Below are 27,998 nucleotides of genomic sequence, written 5' to 3'. Positions count from 1 at the left end.
AATGTTCCATCAGTTCAAAAAATCATTTAAATTTAACCAAGGTTTTTAAATAAATCTCCATTAAAGCCAAAATGAGAATGTTTATGGAAACCCCAAAAACCTTAGATGCTAATTCAATCAATCCAATGCTTAAATTTAATGGGGTGAGCTTTCTTTATGCTGCGACTGCACCATAAGCTTTAGAAATCAGGTCATGTCCATAACATAATTACCTAATGAAAAGGAAAAAAAAGGAATTGACAGGTAGCTGGAATGTACGTTAGAGTAATAATCTTCATACGTATGTTCACCGTTTATCAGCTTTACGGAAGTTCTGCAAAAACAAATATATATATATAATACATATATTAGCTTAACTATATATATAATATACATTAACCTATACTGAACCATTATAATCTTTTTTTATTTTTGGTGAACTCACCTGCTGCTTTTTTAGTGGCTTAGTGTAAAACTCAGATTGAGATGGTTGGTTTCCTTTGCGACTCTCGTTCACAAAAAAGCCTGAAAGGTTGGAACAGTGTTTTTTTTTTTTTTTACAGCAAAGCAGAGTTCTGTATATTTTAGAACATCAAATACTCTATATCATGGTTGATGAAGCTCGCTTCATCTAAACTGGACACTTGGGATTTACTAAACAAATCCCCAGGCCTCTCAGAGGACTGAATCCTCCAGCACTGAAGCTGAGACTGAAGGAACTACAAAGGCATGCAAACACAGGTCTCCTGTGTTCTCTGAGATAAGGGTTTATTAAAGACTCACTTGGTGTGGGATGAACACTGTTGATTTTATCTGCAGGAAAAAAGGACCGTTTAGATTGTTACAACGTCTCTGTGCTGATAGCAGAGTTTAAGCAGCACTTCCAGGGTGGCAGAATATTTACCGTACACACAACCGTCTCTGCTGTTAATGCCGCCGGCTCTCAGGTGGCTCGGCCTCTCCTGTAAAGATAGAGTCTTTACCTAAAATTTTTTCTTTTTTTTTACCCCTAAAATGTCAATTTTTTAAATAATAATAATCATAATTAATAATAATTTAACTTTATTGACATCACATTGGAGAAATTCGCCTCTGCATTTAACCCATCCCCTTGGGGAGCAGTGGGCTGCCATCGTGCGGCGCCCGGTGAGCAATCAGGGGTTAAGAGTCTTGCTCAGAGACCCACAGTGGTCAGGCTGCGGGAGTGGGGCTCAAACGCAGAACCTCAGGATTCCAAGCTCTATGCCCTAACCACTAGGCCCCCACTCCCTTTTTTTTTCTTTTGTATTAATTGATCTTTTATTGATCTCAAATTGGAGAAACTTTTTGTATAGTGCACCTGCAGCATTCTTGAATGATAAACTAAGGCACTTTTTGCAAACTTAGTTCAGAAATGCTTTTAAAACCAGACTTATCCCAACAAACACACACGGTTTGTAGGGATTTGTTTAGATTTTGATCATTGATTCATTTTTTTATGTAAATGTTTGTGGATTCAGCTGCATGTGCTGTTTTCTGATAGCAGTCTCACTGTTTCTGTTCTTTGTTATGTCTCTGAGGAAGGATTAACACGTCGATTCTAACTGTGATCAATAACACCTTTACTACAATCCACCGGGTCTGTATACTGTCTTTCCAAACAGACAGACTTTCCTGTAATCTTTTAAAGTGGTCTTAATGCAGGACTCTTCTGGCTTCTTTTAGTTTTTTCAGTGGTAATCTGAGTTTTCTTTGATTTTATGTTGCATAAATGTAGCACGGCTCTGCCTCACTCACACTTGTAGTCAATCAGCTCACTGTAATAGCACTAAGTCCCTTAGAGAAAAGACAAATTCAGCACATTTCCATTTGTTTTGTTTTTTTGTTTTTTTTTTACAAAAAGCACAGGTAGTCAGTACGTGGAGTCTAAAGATAATGGAGCTAAATTGGGGCCATAAAGTTAATTCAATAAAAGTAAAAATAAAATTAAAAAAAATTAAATTCAACCCTTAAAAATAAGCCTATGTTCAAAAGAAAATGAAAATAAACTGAAACAAATAATAAACCTAAAAAATAAAAGTTTGATCAAAAGAATAACTCCTTTTTCAGGTGGAAGCTTTTGTTTTTGAACTTGCATTTTTTTTTTTTACTTGAATATTTTTCTTTTTTTTTTTCTGGCTTCAAACTTATAGCCATGTTTTGGCGTGGGGGGCGGGGCTTCAGATGTCCAGTGACTCCCAAAAAAGTTGAAAAAGTTACAAAAACAAACCACTGGAGTTAGTTTTCAAGCTTGAAGACGTTTCGCTTCCCATCCAGGAAGCTTTCTCAATTCAAAGAAAGAAAGCTTCCAGGATGTGAAGCGAAACGTCTTCAAGCTTGGAAAACAAAGTCCAGCGATTGTTTAACTCTTTTTTGATTGACTATGACCTGGATGACTGAGAATCTCCATCAGCAAATCATGGCTGACAGCTCAACACTGGCTAAACAACCTATTCCCAGCTGTTGCCTTTAAGGAGCGTGGGAACTGGGAATGCCTTAAAAACATCATCAGCATTTTATGTGTATGTGACTGGTTTGTTCAACTGATAGAAAATTAGTACAGCATTTTAAGTTTGTTTTGGATATTTTCCTAAGAAACTCGAGTCTGAAAATTGTTTTTTCTTTAAAACAAACTTTTTTTCCCCCTTTTTTTAACAGACTTTATGGCGCCAATTTAGCTCTACAAAAGAAGCTCCAACATAGAAAAGCCTTAAAGCCTAAGTTGGCCCACTATAGTAGCATCTGTTTGAAGCAGCAGAATGCAGGCTAGCTAACTTCACAGATTGTCTGAATAATTATAATATATAATAATAATAATGTTAGTGGTGTTTCTTTGAATATCCTGCACAATTAACTTTAGCTTATGTTTATTCCGTATTCTTCTGTAGGTCTGTCTATAAAAATTGACACATTCAATAGATAAAATATTTATAATTCCGCAAATAAAAAAAAAATGTAAAAGCATCTGAAACGCCTTTGATCAAAGTTCAGAGACTGATTTGAAAATTGTAGCAGCAGACCTACATCACATTTACAGGTCTGCGAAATATGGAAATCTCATTCCAGACCAACAAAGGAACCAGACCTGATCACAGTGCTGTATGCTTAGGATTTGAACTGTATGCTAAAACCATACAAATTTTACAACATTTCTGTGTATAAGTAGATATTTATGGAAGCCAGTTTCTGCCACTCTGAAAAAAAAAATTAAATATCTCATTATGATGAGATAGTAACTCAATATAATGAGATAGTATCTCATTTTAATGAGATACTATCTCATTATAATGAGATAATTTATTTTATTTTTTTACAGAGTGGCGGAAATGGCCTTCCATAGGTATTTAAAGATTTCCTAAACCCTTTTTCAAACTACAGTATATCTGTGGTTCTACAAAAATGGATTTAGATCCATTGCTTCTGCCCTACCTGTGTCTTTCTTTTTCCCACCCAGAGTGTAAAAACATCCTACCTCCTGATTGTTAGCTGGGCCCTTTTTAACCTGTTGCTGCTGGTCACTCAAGTGATTAAGAGCCTTGGCCACAGAAAGCGAGCTGCTCTTGATCCTCTGCTGAAGCTCCATCAGCTGCTCAAGTTGCTTCTGATTTGGTATGAAGGTATCGTAGGTGCCAGAGACGCTGTCCTCTTGCCTTTGTGCTGCAGTGTTTAAAAAAAAAACAACTTTTACTGATCTGAGAATTTAAAAAGTAAGCACTATATCTGTATAAACCAAAGTAAACTGTTGTTTAAAATGTGTATTTTTGTATGAGGCACACAAAAATGTGATTACTACTGGTGACTACTGGCCCCATGCTGGTTAACCCATCACTCACCTTGTTTAGACGTAAGTGAATACACATCAGTATCCCCTTTGGGTATTTTCTTCTTTTTAAAAACTAGACAAAACAGAGGATGAAAACATGTATTAAAGCTTTCCTCCACAAGATGGAGCCCTAAACTACATATCAAAACAGACAGAAAAACCTAAACAATAATTCAATCTTTTAACATATTTGCATCTGGTCTGTATAGAAAGGCACATAGAGACAGGCATCTACTTTGTTTGTCCCGGTGTAAGACTTACATGCTCCTGGGTTGAATTATGCTGCATTAAATTATGCTTTTTTAGCTCCGAATGAAAGACTACACTGTTCAGCTGTCATTTGCAATGAATCTGAAACTGTGTGACCAATGTTGGATAATAGGTCCACATCCATGCCCTGGAAGATGATCTAAGCCTACGCAGAAAGGCTTATTTTATAGGCAGAGGCAGAAGAAAAGCACCGTATAGTTTATATGGTCGAATTTTTCCATATTAAACTTTAAATATGAATAGAAGGAGACTCCAATTTACTCCTGCATCCAGAAACTGGCCCCTCTCCTAATCCTGCACCAAGCCTCATCTCTCCTCTCCCATATCTCAACTCAATCCTCATGTGGTTTGAAGCTGCTCCGTCTCAATAGATGGAAACCTCTCCTTTTCTCCTGTACGCTCAGGGGACAGGCGAGGACGGTGGAAAACATGTGTAATGACTTATTCTGGCTGACTTGGCCTTGGCCTGTCCAAGATTGGTTGCAGATGGCGGTAGCCCCGGTCGGTCTCTCTCTCCCTCTCTTACCAAGAGGATGGTTTGGAGACAGAGAATCCTTCCAAACACTTATTTTCTTGTTTTGCTTTGTAAGCTCCATTGGGAAGAGAAGTGGCTCAGCATATGCATGCAGACTCAATAAAAATCCATTGGTATGGGTTCATGCAGAAGAAGATTAGGTACGGATGTGATGTTGTTCATACATATGTTGTTCATACATATATTTTTCATCTGCAAAGCAAGTCAGAGCTGTTTAATGATGCATAAGTCTTAATAATACCAGTCACTTCTGGATCTTTCGACTGCATGAAATATTCACACAGCTGAAATTGAACATTTAGGAAACATGTGGGCTCTCGATGCAGGCAAACGTGTCTTTGTGTAGCCTTGGTGTTGTTTGTTTGGCAATAGGGAGCGACCACGCTCATGTGGTTTATGAAATCAAAACAAACCATGTTACACAAAAGGCTCTTCGCCCTGTTCGGCAGCACTCCAATGCACGGATTCCAGCCACTTTCCTACATCCTGCATCAACTCCCCTTCAGATTTCAGTCTTGTTTGCTCTCACAAATTATCTCTCGTTGCAGCAATAAGCCATTAAATCCCCCTACTAGGGATGTTACCTTGAGCGATGTATGAGGTTCTGCTCTCTTTCAACTGCATGCATTCAGGCCTGGGCGTAGGCGCTGGAGGTCGGTTGGCAAGGATTACAGCCTTCTCAGAGTTTAGGTTGGAGTTCGAGTCCTCATTCACCCCGAGTGGTGCATAAAGATCCTCATCCTCCCCATCAGGTTGTCCTTGTTTTCCTAAAACAACGATGGAGAGAGCCTCTAATGCATGTTTCCTGAACCATAATATCCTGATCACTGAGGAGAAAAATACATTTTTTAGAGTTTGGAAACTCAGTCTTGGGGAAAAAACTAAGCAGAACCCTGCTGTTTTCATGGGTTATATAACAGATGAAAGCAGCAATTCAGTTAAATTCAAGACAGTTCAAGGTGTTGCTAATTGTACTCCACCACTGGCGGACCAAGTATTCAGCTATAGTACTTGAGTAAAAGTGTTGATACTCGTGGTCAAACCTGACTTAGCTACAAGTAAAAGTTGATTGGTGAAATATCTACTCAGGACAAAGTACTGAAGTATTCACCAAAAAAAAGTTGTATCATTTCATTGCTGTATAATTTACAGAGTAACTTTACAAAACCTTGTAACTTTCAGAAACCACCTGGTGTATTGACATTTATAAGCTCTCTGCTACATCACCTGCAAAGAACATCAGCTTAAAAACACCACAAAAAAATAAGGACAGCCGTTTCGGTTGTTATTTGTTCTTTAAAAACACACATAAAACAAATAAAAAAAAAACTGTAGAGTCTCGACTCTACTCACACTTTCACTATGGGATAGAGGTTTATGGGTGGAAAAATGTACTTAAGTACAGAAATCAAGTAAATATGTTTGTCCCTGTCCACCAATGCACTGGACTTATAATAAGCCATTGTCAATATATTTATAAAAGCATAACATTTTTGCTAAATGCTGATCTTGGGAACGTAGAGATATGTGCATTGCCACAGAGAAAAAACAGCATAAACTACTATAGAAATGCAACCATTGCTGCCTATCAATCTTGGACTGAGGGAGTAAGCTGCCTCAAGACTACCACAAGACTCCTGGACCGATGTCCATTTGACGCTTGAGACAGAAGGACAGATATTTGGAAAAATACAGAATAAACACAAATCAACACCTTATACCAACATGGAGGTAAAGGGAAAATGATTTTCTCTTGATTTGCAGCTGTAATGCATAGGTACCTTGCATTTAATCAACTGTTTATTCATCTATATACCAAAGTATTCTCTAAATTGGAGGCCAAATAAGTTATAAGGTCGATAAACCCAAACATAGCAGCAGATTTACACAGAAAGACTAAAACTAAAACTATAACTTGAAAACTGTCGGTGTGCTCGGTTCTACGGACAGCGTTTCCTTCACTTTGTTTTATTTTGTTTAAAAAATGATGTCAGTTTTTGCATCTCATGTGATTTTATACCCTTTAGTTTAGTTTCAGATCATTTCAGAACCTGGTAAAGACAAAGGAAACACTCACCTGCATTATACATCATTTCATACACGTCGTTGTCCTCCCCTGAGCCAAGCATTTTCTGCAACAAGAAAGCAGAGAAAACTTTATTGCTTTTAAAAGACACAAAAGGAGCAGTTTCTGTTGACTTAAATTCATAAAAGGCTGCCATTCATGTCTTATATTGAAGGTCACTTCTTGCCATACAGTGACAGAAGAATGTTTTTTGTGAGTGTTCACGAGTTGTGCTGTGTGATAATCTTTTTTGTTGCAGTATTTTCACAAGCAAATAAAGTAGAGACGACTGTCCATAAAGCCGGCTGTGCATCTGACAGCAATGAAATGTTCAGTGTTGTCATAACTGTTGTGACATTAATAATTAAGGCTTCCCTCTTCTTTCAGGGTTTGTAATTTAAGGGCTGTAGCATGACGTTCAGGGGTGTGCTGTAATGCTGCCCCCTGGCTCGCAGAAAGCAGGGTGTTTTTTTGTTTCCCCATTTAACAGCAGAGCTGCCTATTTGCTAATTGCATGCTGAGAGACAGACAGGGCTATGATCAGGCTAATTATGAAATCAGACAATCTTCCCCCTACAGTTCAAACATATCATTTAGGAAACAACTCATGAATTGTGGATTGATTCCCAGTGGCATCGGTGTACAGATCTAGCAACGACAGCAAATAAAAAATATTAGAAGATTCCTTAATATTTTTTTTTACATTAGAATAAGGAAAAGTCTCCAGTCGTAACCTTTCTTGTAATTTTATACATTTTCTTTTTAATACCAAATGGGCTTTAAAGGTCTGCAAAATTTATGAGACGCAGCTCACTCGGATCAAAATATCACCATCCAGCACGCTGAGATCTGTCTGCAGTTTCCAAGCAACACAGCCAATCATGACTCCATTACAAGGCCGAGCTGTTCCTAGAACTGCAAATGAGCTATTGGCTACTATGAATGCATTAATTGACAGTTGAGATTCTTTGCAGACCCAACAGGTTGAAGAAGCAGTGGGGGTGGGGGGTATTATTTACCAACTGTTCCAACGTTCCTTAGAATGCTGTGGCAATTTCAAAGGAACTGGAGAGGTATTTATTTACTAACCGCAAACTGCTAAATCATTTTACAGATGTCTAAAAACTATGGAGCCTTTGGCATTCTAGTCAAGTCTAGTTTCATTGCTTTGTTGCTGCAATGTGAGCAGACAAAGCTGGAGGATTGATTTAAAATGGACAGGAGATGCTGATAACATCTAGGAGGAATAGGGGGAGAGAGAGTGTAAACCTGGACACTTTAAAAACAGGTTGGTTTAATCTTTTAAGGGCAGCCTGCTGTTTGTGTGTTTATATTAAAATACACAGTGGTGCCAGTATAAACATATGTTCGATTGATGACAAGCTGCAGGGAGTAGCACTACACCCATCACACAAACACAGAGACGTTGTTCTGCGGGAAGATAAAACTGGAATCTTCTGCAGAAAAAAATTGTAAAAAAGGACAACTGTTTTATTTAAAAGAATAAACTTACATGCAGTGTTAGGACTTAGACTTAGTCTAACTTTATTGTCTTTTTGTACACATAGGGTGCATACAAAACGAAATTTCGTTCATACAGCTCTGAGAATGAAAAATGAAAGTTTTCATTGATAAAGTGCAGCAGTGATGAAAATGTAAACAGTGTAGGAGAAACATGGTGCAAAAAGCATTGATGTGGAAATTCAGAGCAGTGCAAAAATAAATAAATATATATATATGGTGCTAAAATGCAGTAGAAACATATTGAAGATTCACCATGTAGTGCAACTATGATGTCATCAGTGTGATGCAGAGTCTCCATTTGGGACTTATTAGGGTTTTCAACAGGCTGTGTGCAGTGGGGAAAAAGCTGTTACAGAACCTAGCGAAAATAAAATCAAAAATCTAAAGATAATTAAGATAAGTATAAATCTTAATTACCTTTAGATTTTTGAGTGGGTGGGGTCGTGAGTGACCCCTCACACCCCAACCATGGACTTGTCCAGCCGGCCCAGCAGATTCTGTTACAGCTTTTCCCCCGCTGCCATCAGACTGATAAAAACTCTAATAAGTCCCAAATCGAGACTCTGTATCACACTGATAACATCCTACTTGCACTACATGGTGAATCTAGAATATAGATGAATCAAGATTTATATTTATCTTAATTACGTTTAGATTTTTCTTCCAAATTTATTATCAGCAGTAATATAGATTTTTTTAACAGGCTTTTAACGGTGTTTTAGACTTCTGTTACTTTTGTCCTTTTCTTATTCCTGACTGTTTATGCTGCACATAATTTGTCTAAGAATGTGGTGAAAATCCCCAAATTACATCAGGCATGAAATGATGTTGCATTAGTAAGGAATTGGAAAAACAATGGGATCTAATTGTTTTGACGGAAGCAGTTTTAAATCATCAGTTGGCTTTTGGCAATTCAAGCCCATGTTATCTTAGGCCATATGCTACCATTAACAATTCAAATTCATATTAGCAATGGAAGCTACTGTACTATTGAAAGAAATAAGCTAAAGTAACACAGAAAAGGTAACATTAATATTACAAGCTGCTATTAGTAATATAAGATCCCTCAAATAACAAGCTTATAGGAGAAAACCTATTAATAGCAATACAAACAGCTATGGAAGCTATGGTTATAAAAGTTACTACAGTAATGCTACAGGCCACTGTTCTGAATATAGTCTACTGTGATTAACATGAACAAACCTGCATAGTGCAAAGAAACTGATTATTTACAAACTGTGGGCACCTAACTTCAACCGCCATTCTGTTAATTTATTGCTTCATTCAGTATCTCTTTTCAATGTTTATTCCAGTTAATTTTAATTATCTTCCCTCTTGTTTAGCAGTTTTTTTGTGTATTAGCTTCCTGTATGAAATACTCCCGCCTCCATTCTTGCTTCATTGCTAATGCCTCACCTGTAGATAGTGTCATTCTCCACTCTTCCCTCAGCATTTAAGCCACTGTTTATCTGTGTTTTATATTGGATCCTCTTCTTACCCTTACCATTGCTTCTTCTCTGATTGCTTTCTTTTCCATCGCTACATTATTCTGCCTGTGCCCTTATTCTATATCCTGTAGAATTTCTGTCATTTTTATTAAATCCTCATTATGCACATTCCACGATCCTGTCTGCACTTTGGTCCTATTGAAATCCATATTACAAAACATTTTTTTGACTTGGAACTTGGAATAAATGCCTTAGTGTTAAATGTCACATTTCACATTCGGCTCACATTTTAAAACCGTGCAATTAAGCACATTAGGATACTAACATTAACTGAGTTGCTATGACGATCAAATGAATACAGATCAGCTTTTGTGGTACGTGTGGCACAACCTTTCAAGTTCTCATCTCATTAATGTTTCTTCAATGTAGCACAAAGAATTTAATCATCCAGTCTGTTGTTAATGTATAATCTGAGTAAAGGGAACAGTTCCCTCAAACAGGGTGATAATAATTACAGCCTTATTCAAATAATAAACAAATCTTTGGAGTTTGCCTGTCTGAACTGTCCTGCAAATTATACTGCAAACACAGTATGCAAAATAAAGTCAGAGGACTTTACAAATCCCAAGGGAAAGAGTGGTAATAGAACAACTCATTTGGCTTCCCTGAATTAGGACGAGTGTACACACTGCAGAAAGAGTGCATATTGCACATAAATGGCTATTTGTTCTCTCTGCTGAGCTTACAGTTGGAAACTAATTTGTATTTATTGAGAGTACACAGGGAAAAAAACTCAGGCTGCTATTGAAATAGCACTCCTAAATTTACAACATGACGTGTGTTTTTATGTCTGTAATCCACCAAGCATGATTTTACAATACAAGAACACAAACACTATGAGTAAGAGCACCCCATTCACCATATTTATTTATATCCGAGCCCCGTTCTTCTTGAATAATTCAGGAAGAACCCCCCCAGCCCCGTTGAGGCAGTTCACAGCTAATTAACAAAGAAGTGTGAAGCCATGGCCGGCTAGTGAATGTGACGCTGCGTCCGTGAGTGATTCAGCCTGAGAACGTGGCAGGGGACTTATCCATCTTGGATTTATTGACAGAGTGCTGCTTCGCTACCGAGCAAATCACTGACGCATCAAGGGCTGATTAATTGGAGGTTGGGGTAGACGTAGCAGATTGGTTAATGAAAGTGCAGAAGCTCAGCTTACAGCTAGGACCCAGACAATTTATTAGCAACATACATACAAGCAACAACCTCATGTACAATTGTGGCTTTTGAGGTGAAATCACCCTAACAGTAGATGCATGCTTGTGCATGTTGAAACTGATGTGCTACAGCTATAGGCTTGTTAGGTCCCTGTGGAGAGACCTGTGTTTGACTCCAATGCTCCCCTGGCAGCTCGTTGCAGGCTTACAGCAAGCTCTCACTGCAGCAGTCTGATCACATCATGCTCAGTCTGCAGTCACTCTCAATTAGCCGGGCTGCTGGGATGATAAGTACATCGCAACAGCTGTTAGGGTGTCTAAATTTCCCTTGAGGAAAGATTCTCCATATGCTGACTTGAGGCATGAGGGAAAGTCAAAAGACTAAAGGAAAAGAGTGATGAGAGCGGAGTCTTTTTAATGTTTGATGAAGGGATTAGGCATATTTGTTGCAGGCTAAAAATAGACTTTGACAGCTGCATTTAAAGGATGATTGAGGAAAACTTACTGGCTGTTTTAGTAGGTAACCCCACTTGCAATATAAAGTTGGAACCTAATTTGCTTTCAGAACTGCCACAATGTCAGGATGTAGAATGAACAAGGTGTCTAAACCTCCCGTTCAACCACATCCCAACATGCTCTATTACTGTATCATCAGAGTAGGAGTAACTCATAGCACGGTTTAAGAAACTGACCTTTTTTTGACATCTGAGGGTAACCGGTTGGACCAGATTGCTTTTTTTATGTTGTCTTTGTCACATAGAATCCCAATAAAATACAAGTTTGTTATTTCAAGATGAAAGAAATGTAAAAAGTCTAAAGGGTTTTATTTCTCTTGCATGGCGCTGAACAAACCCAGCCTAGTTTCTGTGGGGGCGTTTCAATAGAAAGCTTACAGACTGAGCCTTCTTCAAGTTGTGAAGATGCACATGACACGATTTAGCTCACTTTGCCATCTCTTTATCCTCTCAGTTGTGCTCATTATGGATAAACGCTTCTTACTCAGACTCGCTGGAGCATTTCTGAAAGTACCACTTTTTTTTTTTTCCCCTCAGCACTTGTCATTAAATCAATCCAGCAACAGATAAAAGTTAGAGATACACAATGAAAGAAGGGAGAGCCAAGTGTTGAAGGAGTTACCAGCGTCTCCTTTAGCATGGTGTGAAGCTCTGTATGGCCGTGACTTTTAGCAATCTCTGCTGGGGTCTGTCCATGTCGATTGGTCATGCGCAGAGCTCGTTCAGCACCCGGACACTGCAGAAGCAGGCCTGAGACGCTCCTGAATCCATAGCGAGCTGCAAAGTGGAGGAGTGAGGGCACGTCCCCATGGTGGACCTCTGCAGGGAACATTTAAACAGATATGAGAAAACCCTTTCAAATCACTCAAAAGAACCCTAAAAATGAGCATTAAATACATTATTCTATGATGCTTTTAGGAGTTTAGCGTTTCTTTTCCAACTATGATTTGTTTCTTTGGAAGGCATTTGCCAATGATGTAAAGCAATGTGGTCAATCTGACACATCCAGGAGAGTCAAAGAAAGATTACTTGGAGGCATTTTATTGACCTGTTTGTCATGGCAACATCTCCCTCTGCCCTTTTTAACGGAGTAAAAGATCAATCCCACTAGCTGATGAAGCCATCAGTCTGCCACATAATGAGCTGAGAAATAATGGATTGCCTTTTTTTCCCCTTATGGTGGATAATGTTCATCAAGCTAGAAGATTGTGCTCTCACTTTGTTTCATCCTTTTAAATTGGCTTACAATGTTGTATTTAGTTTATAATAGTTTAAGAATATATTCATTTATAAATAAAATTTGATAAATTAAAGCGTTATTGGTAGGAATTGTCTTCAGGGAAAGTAGAGGAAACTAAGGTTTGTTGGATGACCTTCCTAAAGATGTGTATTAAAACAAGTGATTCACTCTGGGAAAATCATACCACAGTGAAAACTCTTTAAAAATCTCAAAATTGACCCTATTTCTCATTCCCTGGTTTTGTACCAAAGTCTCAAATTGTTCTTAATTTTCGGTTTTATAACTTTGCTCTTAAGATGCCAAAATTCTTAGAGTATTTCGACATTGTCATTATGGTCTTTTAGGGACTTTTTCTTTTAGGTTTGGGTGTTGTTGTTTTTTTTAACTGATTATAAGAGTAGTTCCAGATTTTTTTGAAGATATTGTTCTGATACTAAAGCCTCTAATTTAAAGGATGAACAAGCGTTGAGTCAAAACAGCCAAAAATCAAGTCAAGACGATCACCAACTGAAAATATTTCATTAATGCTTACATAAATATTGCTGTATGATAACTGTCATGGTTGAGGGAATAACCAGTTGTAACTCATAGTGTTGGTGTCAAATACGTATTCAAAATACTGCTGGCTGCTATCACAGAGCATGTTTCAGAAAAATACTTTCTAGCAGGTTGTATTGCTAACGGTAACCTTCATAACTGCTAATTATCTCCAACTTGATGATAGCAGCTAGCCTGTATGGTTAGCAGTAACACAGGGCTGTCAACTCTCACCCATTGGGAGTGAGACTCACCCATCTCAGTGTCACATACTCTCACTCCATATTCCCAATTTCTCACACTAAAAAGGATCACATCCAATGGTTTGTTTTCTCTTTACATGGTGCCTCTTTTAGTCCCAGTTTTTAGTCAAAGTTAAATAACTCAAAAAAATTAAAGGAACACTTTGTAATCAGAGTATAGCATGAAGTTAATTAAACTTCTAGGATATTGATTCAGTCAGGTAAGTAGCAGAGGTTGCTGTTAATCAGTTTCAGCTGCTTTGGTGTTAATGAAATTAACAACAGGTGCACTAGAGGGGCAACAACGAGACAACAATCAACACAGGAAGGGTTTTACAGGTGGAGGCCACTGACATTTTTCCCCTCCTCATCTTTTCTGACTCTTTTTCATCAGTTTTGCATTTGGCTAGGGTCACTGTCACTACTGTTAGCATGAGGCGCTACCTGGACCCCACAGAGGTTGCACAGGCAGTCCAACTCCTCCAGGATGGCACATCAATATGTGCCATTGCCAGAAGGTTTGCTGTGTCTCCCAGCACAATCTCAAGAGCATGGAGGAGATTCCAGGAGACAGGAAGTTACTCCAGGAGAGCTGGACAGGGCTGTAGAAGGTCTACAACCCATCAGAAGGACTGGTATCTGCTCCTTTGTACAAGGAGGAGCAGGAGGAGCACTGCCAGAGCCCTACAAAATGACCTCCAGCAGGCCACTGGTGTGAATGTCTCTGACCAAACAATCAGAAACAGACTTCACAAGGGTGGCCTGAGGGCCCGATGTCCTCTAGTGGGCCCTGTGCTCACTGCCCGGCACCGTGGAGCTCGACTGGCATTTGCCACAGAACACCGGAATTGGCAAGTCCGCCACTGGCGCCCTGTGCTTTTTACCGATGAGAGCATGTTTACCCTGAGCACATGTGGCAGAGCTGAGAAAATTGACTGGTTTGACAGCTCAGCATGACGGTAGCGTGGCCGAGCGGTCTAAGGCGCTGGATTAAGGCTCCAGTCTCTTCGGGGGCGTGGGTTTGAATCCCACCGCTGCCAATACGTTCAAAAAAACTATTGCTGCTGTTTATTGTACTGTCTATACTTTATATTAATCTTATCACTGTTACCTGTCATGTCCTGCACTTTGTCAGTCTGTAAATGTCATTCTTGTATATTTGTATATTCTAGAGAGTAAACGTAATTTCATCTCCCTTGTATGTCTTGTACAAATGAAGGAAGTGACAATAAAAGCTGACTTGACTTGACTTTGATGGTGGGTCAGTTATTGGTCTGGGGAGGCATATCCATGGAGGGACACACAGACCTATACAGGCTAGAAAACGGCACCCTGACTGCGATTAGGTATCAGGATGAAATCCTTGCACCCATTGTCAGACCCTATGCTGGTGCAGTGGATCCTGGGTTCCTCTTGGTGCACAAAAATCCCCGGCCCCATGTAGCCCCATGTAGTATGCTGGCAGGTCCTGGAGGATGAAGGAATTGATACCATTGATTGGCCCCCACGCTTTCTGACCTAAATCCAATAGAACACCTCTGGGACATTATGTTTCGATCCATCAGACGCCACCAGGTTGCGCCTCAGACTGTCCAGGAGCTCAGTGATGCCCTGTTCCAGAACTGGGAAGAGATACCCCACGGCGCCATCCGTCGTCTCATTAGGAGCATGCCCCGACATTGTCAGGCATGCATGCATACACACACGTGGGGGCCATACAAATTACTTAATACCATTTTGAGTTGTTGCAAAAGAATTTCAGCAAAATAGACTAGCCTGCCGCATTTTTTTACTGTAATTTTTGGGGTGTCTTTGAATTCAGCTTTCTGTAGGTTGATAATTTTCATTTCCATCAAATGATGTGGCATCCTTTTGTTCTTAACACATCATCCAGTCCATATCAGTATAAATAAACAGCATGATTTTTTTCCCCATTAAGATCTGATGTGTTTTCAAAGTGTTCCTTTAATTTTTTTGAGCAATGTAGTTTAATAATGGCATTTATGAGTAATTAAACCAACACAAATATATTAATAAATAAGTTTTTTAACTCTTAAAGCTTCCAGGTTTGCCTGAAGATCAGCCATCCAAGAAAAGACCAAACGCATCCACAGAGGTTGTGCAGAATTATTATTAATAATAATAAATCATTATTATTAATTTATTATTTCTTCTTTTATTCAATTATCTTTATTTTGGTCCAGTGAATAAGTTTAAAAACTTTATTTCCATCACTTCTTCCGAGTGAAACTTCCAGAGAAGGGCTGTCTCCAGTCATGGTGAGTTTTTATAAAAATCTACAGCCTCCTAGAAGGTCTGATTTTAACTAATAGCATAATAAGCAAATATGCTGATGAAGGTTCTCAGTCATCCAGGTCAAAGTCATTCCGTAAAAATTCAAAAAATATCCACTGGACTTGGTTTTCAAGATTTGAAGACGTTTCGCCACCTCTCCAGGAAGCTTTCTCAATTCAAATGTCTGGATCCGCAGTGAGTTTGAGTCTTATATAGACAACGCCTTGTATCGCTTGGAAACATCTGTCTTTCCACAACCTATTTCAAATTCAGAGGGAATTTTTACAGACAGAAGCATGGCTGCGCAATGGGATCTCCAGTATCACCAATTGTAGCCAATCTTTACATGGAAGAAATGGAAAAGAGAGCTTTAGACACTTTCAATGGAATACCACCAAGCCACTGGTTTAGATACGTGGATGACACTTTCGTCAAAATCCAACTAGAGGAAGTGGAAGCTTTCACCAAACACATCAACTCTGTTGACCGTAACATCAAATTCACCAGAGAGGATGCCAAGGACAACAAACTACCCTTTCTGGACTGCCTGGTGAGTATGGAAGGAGATGGAAGCCTAAACATTGAAGTGTATAGGAAACCTACTCACGCAGACCAGTATCTTCTTTTTGACTCACACCACCCACTGGAACACAAACTCTCAGTCATCAGAACCTTACAACACCGGGCAGAACATGTCCCTACTAAAACAGATGGGAAGCAAAAAGAACAGAAACACATCAAAGATGCTCTCCGAAACTGTGGATATCCAAACTGGGCTTTTATCAAATCAGCAAGGAAATCCAAAAGACACGCAACAGAAGATAGCGATGGGAAAATTAAACGCAAAAACATCACAATCCCTTATGTTGCTGGAGTGTCTGAAAAGCTCAAGACGATTTTCTCCAAACACAAGATCCCAGTACATTTCAAGCCAAACCAAACCCTTAAAGAGAGGCTAGTGCATCCTAAAGATAAAACCCCCAGACCGAATATTAGCGGAGTAGTATATGCTGTTCAGTGCAGCGAGGAATGCTCTGATCTTTATATTGGCGAAACAAAACAACCTCTCCACAGACGCATGGCCCAACACAGAAGAGCGGCCGCCTCTGGACAAGACTCCGCAGTACACTTACACCTTGTGGACAAAGGACATTCTTTTGAGGACCAGAATGTCCATATTTTGGATAAAGAAAATAGGTGGTTTGAGAGGGGCGTGAAGGAAGCCATCTATGTTAAGAGAGAAAAACCAACTTTAAACAGAGGTGGTGGACTCAGATTCCAGCTTCCAAAAACATACAATTCAATCATAGACATGATCCCTTCCAGATATCACCAAACCCCCCACCCCATCACAGAGGAACGGGGGACCTACCCGCCCCATCCGGTGAACAATACCTCCTTAACGACCAACCCTTAACAATCATAGACAGGTTTCAGGTATTACAGGAGACAATCCCCCCCCTTAATGGCAATCCCCCCTTTAACGACCGACCCCTAGAATCATAGACAGGTTCAGATATTACAGGCTAACGATGGAACTAACGACCCATTCATCGGTTACCATTGCATGTTTCCAAGCGATACAAGGCGTTGTCTATATAAGACTCAAACTCACTGCGGATCCAGACATTTGAATTGAGAAAGCTTCCTGGAGAGGTGGCGAAACGTCTTCAAATCTTGAAAACCAAGTCCAGTGGATATTTTTTGAATTTTTACGGAATAATAAGCAAAGCTTTTTAATCCTTAGCCTATTACCAAATACTTTGCATAGGTTATGATTGCAGTGGTTCCTGTATCAGTGCCAGTAATCCAATAATAGCTTATTAGTTCCCCATTGTTTAATTTACTTGAACTGCAGAGAATAATTATTGAAAAAAAGTTGTGAAATTCTTAGTTTAAAGTATATTTAAGATGCAAGTATTTCAGTAGGGCCCATTCTGCTTTATTTCAATTCTCTAAAAATCACCAGAATACAGAAAATAATGTATATTGTGAGAAAAATGTTCCACATAACTACAGACCACTTATTGTTACTCAGTAGCATTTACCCTGCTATAAAATTTCCACATTTTGCTGCTTTGTTTCAATTAAATCCACTGAAAACCTCCAACCTTTAGTTGCACCCATCCTCATCTAACCCTGACAGGATTTCCTGACCAAATTATTTCAAAATCTCACTCCAAGGTTTGGTGAAAATTTGGCAGCCCTGGTAACTTGCTAGGTTAACGGTAGCTTCTCTTAATTCCCCAAAAAAGACAAAGCTAAGAAGATATAGAATAAAAAATGTGTTTAAAAAAGCTAATTTAGTTTGTTTTTTTTTCGTTCCCTGACCAACTGTTTTTCCATCTGAGCCAGATGAATTCTGACATTGTCATAAGATTATCAGTCTGTAAGATTATCAGCAGTAGGTACAACAGTAAATATTGTTTCCCCACTAATCTAAATAGTACAGTTAAAGGTATAGTGGAGGATATTCTTTTTCTGACTGGATCATCAAAATAAGTGGTCCTCCTAATTGTCAATCATTACAAACAGCAACTTTTAAACAGCGTGCACAAGGAGAAATAGGCTTGTGAGGCTCTCACACACATCTAATAGGCGTTCCCTCTTAGGAGCAGGTAAAGGCTTGTGCATGTTTATTTGTTTTTAAAGTGGAGAGGGTTGGTCTTTCTCAAATATCCTCCACAATACCTTTAATTATAGTTTATAATATATAGTTTTAGTTAAATTGATAAAGTAACTTGTATTTGGTCAAATAGTACATTTTAGAGATTGTTTACATGTTGAAAGTCTGAGTAAATCTCCGTCTTGTTTAGGTATTTTGGCATTATGCTTACTAAGCAGCAATGTCGTTGTACCTCTTCCATGTGTGTTTTCAATTTGCAGTCCCTGAAAACCTCCTGTGGGCATCAGCTCCAGTAGAATGGAGGACAACTTCTGATCCAGCTTATCCACAGAACAAACCTGAAGAGCCTACAAAGCAGACAAAGTTTAAAATGTGCCTTTGATTTATGGCTGCAAAAGGAAATCTCCCTATTAAAGTCTAGTGTTTGAAACTCTCAGAATAAATCTTGAATTAGATGTACCAACTCAGAGAACAGAAGTTATATTGGAAATCCATTAAGAGACACCATAAAAATGTCATGTTTAATTTGAGCATACCAGCATCAAACTCCTGCCTCATGTTTGGTTTGTAAATGATCCTTCCTGTCATTCCTTAGGTTTGCTGCTTCAGCAAAACTGACCAAATCAAATCAAGTGTTCATCACTGAAAGGCAGATTGAACCTGCTTCCCATTCATTTTAGCAGACCACAGAGAAAATAGCATAGCAGACATATTTTTAAGACATTTAATTGGAAGTGTTGCTACAATCTAGCACACTTACAATTTATGTACAATTTGAATATAATTGTTCACTGATATGATGAGCCCCAATCAAATATAGAAAAAAGAAATTCTGATTATAGTTTTTGTTTGTTTGTTTTGTATGATTAGCACATTTCCACTCACAATAAATCAGCTATAAAGCAGAGGTGAAATAGCTGCTCCAGCAAGATGAACTTACTATGATTTTTTATAAAAATGTCCTGCAAAACTTGTTGAAGATACAGAAGCTGCAATTAAGTCGCCTCCTGCATGACCAGGCTAATAATTTAGCACAGTTATTTGGATATTTTGGGGAGGGATTTATTTAATGCAAAATACTCAGTAATAATAATCTTTATTTTTTGTAGCAGTTAAGAAAAAGTTGTTATTTAATATCTGACTTGTTTACTGGGTTTGCAGTTAAGCTTGTTCTGCAATCAGTTTCAAATTCCTATGGGAACTTGCATTGTTAAATCTAAACCAATTTGTATTTTACCTCCATCTCTTTGTTCCCTCCAATACAATTTTTTTAAGCAACAGATCATGTTCAGAAATCTATAGGAACAATGTCAGTATCAAACATTGGAGAGTGTTTGCGTAGTTGGTTAGAGCAGTACCAGATTCAAATCCGACTGCCTCCACTCTGGGTTCCTGAGCAAGACCCTTAACCCCACCCTGCTCCCCAGGCACCGCACAATGGCAGCCCACTGCTCCCCAAGGGGATGGGTGAAATGCAAAGAGTTAATTTCGTTGCTCTATAATTGTGACAGGGTAATGAATAAAAAACATTGCGGAAACAAAACTATAAAAACTAATCTAATTTTATGCCTTAAATGGGAATGGGCCTGTGTAAAAAAACAACAACCTGTACTCTGTATTCCCCCCAAAATAACTTATGGAAAATTATTGTAAGCCTTCTTCAGCAGAGGTATCAAGTAACAACATACAGATACTTCATGACCTTACTTAAGTAGAAAATTTGGCAATCTCTACTTTACTGGAGTAATTATTTTTTAGAATTTTTAGAATAGAATAGAATAGAATAGAATAGAATATATTAGAATAGAATAGAAAATCCATTTATTGTGCCACAATGGGGAAATTACTTCTACTCCTTACATTTTTGACAATTATGTCTACTATAATTGTAGTAATGTAAATATTATAGTTTTGACACCTCTGTTCTTCAGATATGCAGTGCTCATTGTCACCTCGGAAAGGTAAATATTTGCTTTTAAACCAGGATAAAAGGCTTACTTCTTTACCCCGAATGTAAGGGTTCAAAATAATTTCTAAGAGAGTATATGTAATTCCTGGATAGTAGGAACAAACTCTCAAGTCTCTATCTTCAGAACTTTGACCCCCTTCCTGGTCTGTCACTCCATAGATGTTGGCCATATCAATTAACACCATCAAAGCCCAACAATGTCCAGAGGTTTTAGCATCTTGGCTTGAATCCTAAATTTATGCAGTCATGAAAAACATTATTAGACTCCATTTTTCATCAAAAGCAATAATTACATAATCACACCCTAAGGCCTATGTGTATCATGTGACTAAGCCGACAGAAAATAAAACATGGGGTGGCTCGAAGCTGTTTGTGGCTGTAGAATGTTAGCTATTGATTGATGTAATTGAGTGATTTTGGTCATTATCAAGAAAACATGCAAAAATGGCTAAACGATTACTTTTGTTTTGTTATAACCAACAATAAAATAGAAAACTAGAAGGTGAGGACAAAAATGGTGTTCTATTTATTTATTTTTTTCATGACTCTATATCAAAAAATATATGGCAAAGATTGCAAAATTCTAATCTTTATTGTTTTTACTAAAGGCTGTGTTGTCATTTTTATATCAGCCTAAGGATATTCAAACATGTGGTAGACCATGTATAAAAGTTTTGAAGAAAATTAAAGGAGTTACCTGAAACATGAACTCTACAGGGTCTGCAACACTCGAGAGAAGACTGTTGAGTTCTTCAATTCTTGTGTAGTACTGCAATTTAGAGCTGGCTAGGAATTTTCCACAACTGTACAGAGTCACCCTAACATCTCCTGCAGCGAAGTCAGCTGTAGAAAACACACAGGATTAATTGGAAGGAAAAAAAAACACATCTGAAAATAGCAGTCATACATTAATCATATGTTGTTGTCTACCTGGTGTCCTGACACACAGGATCTGGTCACTCCAGCGAGCAGGCTTCACTCTCACTATCTGCCTCTCTGCCTTGAACTCAACCTCACACTCGCTGCCAGCTGAATTGTTTTTCAGGAGTATGAACACCTCAGAGGAGCTCTGCCAGACAAGACAGTATAGAAGAGTTCTGTGTGAGCTTGGGTTATAGCTGCCTTCTCAATAAATGGATGTGTTGCCAGAGAACTTACCCCACAGGGAACCCTCGAGGGAGTGATAACAATGTTTGAGTTGACCCTGTCAGCTGCAGATGACTGCATCACCTCACCGCTTGGCTCGGATTCAGGTGGCCTATTCGCCAAGGGGTTCATATTGGCCTTGGCTGATGCACCTGTAAATGATTGGAGAAGATTATTATGCATCTCCAAGTATATGTCGATACCAGCAGACAGGAGCATGTTAGCTCTATGCATCTATAGCGTTTATTACTTGGAGAATTCTATATCTATTACTATTGCTATTGGATATTTTAGTCCAATAACAGAGGCATGCATCAGCAAACAAAGGTATTGTCCCAAGTGTAAAAAATATATTGGAAAGGCTGAGTTCAGTTGTCTTTTATTATGAAAAGTCGAATTTTGACCCCATTTTTGCCCAATGCAAAATGAACAATTGATCAGTGAGTTCTAGTTTCCTATTGTGTCAACATATCTTCTATTTACAGTTTCTGCTTCAGTTTAGAAAGAAATTGAGAGTGAACTCCCAACATAGGCAAACTACTTCACAATTTGCTGGTGAAGATTCTCAGTCATCTAGGTCATAGTCATTCTAAAAAAGTAAAAAAAAAAAAAAAACAATCCAATGGACTTTGTTTCCAAGTTTGAAGACGTTTCGCTTCCCATCCAGGAAGATTTTTCAATTCAAAATGTCAGAAATATCATTTAGTTCAAGGCTTTATAGAGGGAACCAAAAACCTGATTCCTATACTTTTGAACATTCTTTTTCATGACCCACCGTTAAAGTTTTATTAGTTGCAGAGTTACCCTTACAACGTTTTTAAAAGTTTCCTTGTGGGTTGCAAACATGATTTTCATTTGTAATCAGAGGCAGACATTTCCAGTCTTAAGGAAAAAACTCATCCCCAACATTTCCTGTTAACCCTGATTTATAAATCCTAAATATCTAACAACTATATAAGACACTTTTACCATTAACCTTATTTTCGGTTTTAAAAAGAAAAAAAAATTTAAATCATATTGTACAAGTATTTATCCAGTAACCAAAAAGTAATAGGCTGAAGCCTGGAGAATATTTTTTGCCTATCCTATACTAACATTAAAATATTTCCCCCCAAAAAACAAACAAACAAAAAAAAAGTAGTAAAGTTGAAGTTAAAGTAATCATTTGCCTTCCAATGGGTTTAATCGCAATCCTTCACAATATACAAAACTGTACAGATTGCTCACTGTTGATCGTAGTGTCGACACTAACTGCTATAGCACTACAGGATAAAAAATATATGTCGTTCTCCATTGCAATTATTCTAGCACTCAGCAAGTTCTGTGCAACTGGTTCAATGAGATAAGAAGCATCAGATTTACAAATTAGGAATGATATTATCAGGGCTGGGCCCAGGGCAATAGCGAACTACGTGACTGCTTAGTGTACCATGACAAGTATGTGGTTAAATACCAGAGTATTCAGCTCAAGCCAAGCAGATAAGGTCTGTACATGTTAATAAACCCAGATCAGGTGTTTTTATGGTCTGGGGACATTTGGAGGACACATATGGAAGTCAAGAGGTGATCGGAAATGCTCTAAAGAGAAAATTTTTTAAAACCTTGTCTGTACGCAGGCTAGGATATGCAATGATCCCAGTTTTGCATTGAATGTGTTTCATTAACGTGTCAATGTAGTGTCGAAAAAACACCAAAATACTTTGCAAAATCAGCTGTGAAAGTTAAGGAAACTGACATTACTTCCACAAACAGTAAACCTCACAATCCCGGACAAACAATGTCAGATACACAACAAACCTCACCCACTATCAATTTGTCATGGGTTCAGAGGAAGACATTCAGCTGAGGTACAGCAAAGCGGGAGACTGAAGATGATATACCCCCTATGGTCACTTCAAAGTGCACAGGAGATATGCGGTGGCCCCCCAAAGCCCAGATTCACTTTGAAAATTTGCTTAGTGAAGGCTTTCCATGCTGACCATCCAAGTCTCATCAAGTGTATGCTGTACTTGATGACCAGATAAATTTTTCTCGAGTAAAGTCAGTCTTCAGTCTATTAGACATCAACAACAATTCATTGCCCTACACTCTAGAACCAGGTTCTAGCACAATTGAGACTGCAGGGAGGAAGGCAAATAATATCATAGTGAAATCACTTGACGGGGAATATCAAGCTGAAACGTCCCTCTTTATTGGAATGCATCCATGTTCCTGATGACCGATCAGAGATCCCAACTCCTGAGTGTGCTCAACATTTCCCCCACCTGAGACCAACGGTTGATAAGATCTCCCCACTTGACAGCAGAGCTCCCATCCTAATGCAGTTTAGCAGAGACATTTTGAGCCTTCACAAGGTATGTGAACAGCGTAATGGACCTCACAACTTGCCCAGCGCCTTGAACTTGGTTGGGTCATAGTTGGAGAATTATTCCTTGGGGGTACTCGTAAGACAGAGGGAGTCAATACCTTGAGATGCATGTCCTCCAAAATGGATGCCCTTCTTCCTTAAGCCATATACAAACAATATCCATGTAAAAGACAAGGGAAAAGGACCAGCCCAGCACAGTCTTCAGACACCATTCCAGACTGTGGGGATCTTTTAGGAGACAGTTAAGGATGGTTTGAGTGAAAATTTGTCCCAGAGAACATCTAAAGATGACAAGCCAGACATGTCAGTGGATAATTTCTCAGGAGAATGGAAAAGGAAGTATAAATGAAAACCACTGGGTGGCACCACTACCCTTTTGTTCTCCATACAATCCACCTCCAAAAAATGGAGAACAGGCCTCTCAGAAAGTTTTTCCTCTCCAGCATTCATTCATAAAAACACCTGAGATTAAACAGCACTTCTTTGATTTTATGGAGAAGGTGATTGTCAATCACCAGGCCGAGCAAGCCCCCCAACTAAAACTATACCATGAGTGTTGTTGTTTACAAATATCAGCCCAAGAAACCAGTGAAAATTAATTGGTGTCCTCCTGAGATTCAGAAAAGAGCAAATAGCAGTCACAGCAGATTTTGAAAAAATGTTCTATGGGTTCAAAATCAGAGATGACCATTTCAACTACCTTAGTTTACTGTGGTATAGGGATAATAATCTGGATGAAGATGTCATTGACCACTACAGGAGTGTGCACGTGTTTGGAAATGGCTCGTCACCGGCAGTAGCAACATATGGGCTAAGGAAAGCTGGAGAACATGGACACAACTAGAACATGGAATGGAAGCAAAACAGTTTGTGTTCAGAAATGTTTATGTGGATGAAACACTTAGCTACTCCTAATGAGACTCTTGATCTCCTACATTAAATTAGAGCCATGTTTGCTGAGTCTAACTGAAAACTTCACAAAATAGCTTCCAATGAGACAAGCGTCATGGAGACCTTTTCCACACAATTTATCTCTGCATTTAACCCATCCCCTTGGGGAGCAGTGGGTTGCCATCCAGGGGCGCCCGGGGAAAAATCAAGGGTCTTGCTCAGGGACTCAGAGTGCCAGTCTGTCGGGGGTGGGTTTCAAACTCACAACCTCACAATTCCAATAACCTAACCACTAGGCCGCAAGTATTTTTTTAATATAACTAACTGTCACGGCCTTAGTTTCTGTTCAACTTTTATCCGTGTGTTTCATTGGTTTATTTCCTACTTTGTGTTTCTAGATATATTTTAATTCTCAGGTTTTTCTGTTGTTGTCCTCTGTTGCCCTCTTGTGTGTATGTTCCTTTTCCCTTGGCTTCCTCGTTGTCTCCACTCACACCTGCTCATTATCAGCTTGTTAGCCCTGCCTTTGTTCAGTCAGCCATACAGTATATATATATATATATATATATATATATATATATATATATATATATATATATATATATATATATATATATATATATATATATATATATATACATTCCCTTTGTTGTCACTCTTTGCTGGTTCCTAGTCGTCTCTGGTTCCTCTTGGCTGTTGTCATCATACCTCGTCTTACCCTGGCTCCTTGTGATTGTTTTTCCCTGATGTCTGTGTAACATTTTAAGTTGGATTTTTGCCTCAATTGTTTGTGTTTACTAATAAAGTTGCAAGAAATCACCTCAGCCTCTCCTCCTCTGCATTTGGGTCCTCTAAACCACAACCAAACTCTGACAACTAACATCCAACCACAGACCCAACCACAGACCCGATTCAGTGGCGCATCAGATAAAGTGAGCTTCTCAGGAGTGATAGTGGTGACAGCCAATCACGCAAGAAAAGATGGTGGGACAATTAGGAGCTTGTGGGCAGTCTAGACTCAGGAAAGCGGGCTTCAGCTTGAGTTGCAGTTTTTCGCTTGGTCCTAGAGCTCGATGATTGTCCGTGTACTGTAGTGTAACATATTTTTTGGACAGTAAAAGGAAAACAAAAATGGTTCCCACAAAAAAATGTATTCCATTACTGAGTGTATTTACTGGAATTAAAACTGTTGCAGGTAGTTTATACCTCTAAATCGTACATTGTATATTTCATTTTTATTACAGTTTTACAAAAAATAACTGAGAAGATTCAGTAAAGCAGCCTCAATCACAGCTACTGGGTCTCTCATTTTGTTCGCTATCTGTCAGCCAGGACAGAATAACCCCGGAGTTAGAATATAACTATTCATGGACACCTAGCCTGAAACACTTCACTCTATCACTGCATTGGAGAGATGTAGAGTGCTATTGAATTTGCATATCTTACAATGAGTAATCAGTGAAGGCCACATTTGCATCAAATGTTCCTCTTAACACACCTGTTTAAACACAACTCGCTAGTCTTTATTTGGATTTAAAACTGGGCATTATGAGGAAGGAGAGCGGAGAGACTGATGGAGCAGATGGGAACAAGATACCAAAAACTGAATAAGAAAAGGTTTTTAAAGCTTTCTCAAAGAGGCCAACAAGAAAATAGTATTGGTTTTCAGTTTCACAAAGCATCACACATATTTCCTCTTGGTTTATACAAACACCCAATGAGAAAAAAATTCAAAAAGCAGCACCTATATTTCCACTTAATTTATGTTTGGTTTACATTTAAATGAAACACTGTGTGGTATTTTAACACGTTTGCCACAGGCTAGAAATGAATGCCAACATAGTCTGATTATGTAATCAAATTGATTTTCAAGGTATAAAGAATGTTTTCCCTTTTTTTTTCTTATAAAAGGTCATTTCAATCCTAGAATATGATACAGAATACAGCTACTAGGCTATTAAAATATTTCAAAACCTCTTTACCTTACCTTTAAAGATCTATGATCAAACAAACAGCAGCTTGGAAACTATACTTTTTATTCTTATTTTGTCTACAACAGCTGGTATATATAATTTTATTAGGTTTTATCTGTACATTTTATTTTTGCATAACAAGTTTATTTCAAGAACATTAATTAGGTTGTTTTTTTATGTTGCTGTTTATTTTGCACATGACTAAGGGTGTTTATTAGTTTTAAAAGTTCTGCAAAGATAAACCTAAACTGATATAAAGAAAGATTAGAGTTTAAAACAGAAATGTTAGGCATGATCTCACCACCTGGCCTCTGAAATTCAACCCATAATTACATAAGATATTAAACCGTCCTTCCTATTGGTAATTTGAAAAACTTACACTGTGCCAACCACCAAGTAATATAAAAAGTTATCATTATTTATTTTGAAGCAATTGCCTTACCTTTTTTTATGATCTTTATCACACTGCCCACATACTCAGGAGGGTCTTGCTCAGAGGAGATTTGCAGGCATTCGTCACTGTTGATGGGCACCCTGTCCAGCAGTGGGGTCAGACTGTCCACCCCACAAAGCAGCACCACAACACAGGCGGCAGGACTCAGCACCCTAGACAGGAAGAAGCGTCTCATCTGGTGAAGACCCTCCAGCATTCCCTTAGAGAGGATCAGCAATTTGCAGGCATAACGGGAAAGCCTGGAAAAGTCATCCTTTCTGCTCGATGCCATTGCAATATCATAGCAGCAGATCTCATCCGCTGGGATTTGCCCAGTAAAGACCGACTGAAGGAAGGTGGCCCACTGCTTTGCCTCTGTCTCATAGATGATGAGTAATTTTTCTGTTGGAACACACAATAGTTTGCTTTAATATTTAAGGAGCAAACCCCAAAATGTTCCATGATCCAATATAAACTATTAATCATCTTCATCATTTATAATGTGATTATAATAATATGAGAGAATGTTAGTGTAAAAAAAAATCCTCCTACCTCTGCAATTCATGTCTACAGAGCTGCTCCTGTTGCCTGGTCTTACCTCACATGAACATAAAAACAGATGGGCTATTGTCAGGAGCAGTTCAGATAAGAGGGTGTTTCCTGCTATGTAAAATGAACCTTTTTTTTCCACAACATGGATGCTGATTAGCTGCCATGATCACAGTCAGGAAAGGTTCCAACACGCTATTTTTTTATCCGATTGATTTGTCAGGTTGGCAAAGTTTCATTGTTTTATGTAATAGAACAGCACAACATAGAAAATAACAATGAAATCAAAAGAGACATTTTAGATGGTTAAACGTACAAAAAAACAGGATTTG

General features: G+C 38.5%; 1 protein-coding gene and 1 non-coding gene across 2 annotated transcripts; one reads left to right on the top strand and one right to left on the bottom strand.

The window, feature by feature from the left end:
* On the bottom strand, positions 1-27,720 carry LOC119776407 (B-cell scaffold protein with ankyrin repeats-like). The gene is made up of 15 exons (XM_038274803.1): positions 27,670-27,720; positions 27,127-27,519; positions 21,465-21,604; positions 21,237-21,375; positions 21,004-21,149; positions 18,570-18,684; positions 12,020-12,216; positions 6,703-6,757; positions 5,210-5,392; positions 3,831-3,893; positions 3,470-3,654; positions 884-941; positions 763-792; positions 425-504; positions 1-313 (listed from the first exon to the last, which is right to left on the bottom strand). Exons 1-15 carry the CDS (start codon positions 27,680-27,682, stop codon positions 287-289), a joined length of 1,824 nt encoding a protein of 607 aa, XP_038130731.1. The 5' UTR covers positions 27,683-27,720; the 3' UTR covers positions 1-286.
* On the top strand, positions 14,375-14,456 carry trnal-aag. Its single transcript has one exon. It is a non-coding gene; the product is annotated as a tRNA-Leu (tRNA).
* Positions 27,721-27,998: the final 278 nt, after the last annotated feature.

This window comes from Cyprinodon tularosa, unplaced genomic scaffold, assembly GCF_016077235.1.
Source record: "Cyprinodon tularosa strain WSP-4 unplaced genomic scaffold, ASM1607723v1 ctg93, whole genome shotgun sequence".
Classification (NCBI taxonomy): domain Eukaryota; kingdom Metazoa; phylum Chordata; class Actinopteri; order Cyprinodontiformes; family Cyprinodontidae; genus Cyprinodon; species Cyprinodon tularosa.
Note: the sequence above shows the minus strand (reverse complement) of the source record. Positions and strands in the feature narration are given on the sequence as shown.

Bases quoted from the DNA above. Each gene is read 5' to 3' on its own strand.
- LOC119776407 (XM_038274803.1), bottom strand. The intron at 3,655-3,830 runs GTGAGTGATGGG...TAAACACTGCAG, and splicing joins TTCACTTACGTCTAAACAAG to CACAAAGGCAAGAGGACAGC. The intron at 314-424 runs GTGAGTTCACCA...TTGTTTTTGCAG, and splicing joins AGCCACTAAAAAAGCAGCAG to AACTTCCGTAAAGCTGATAA.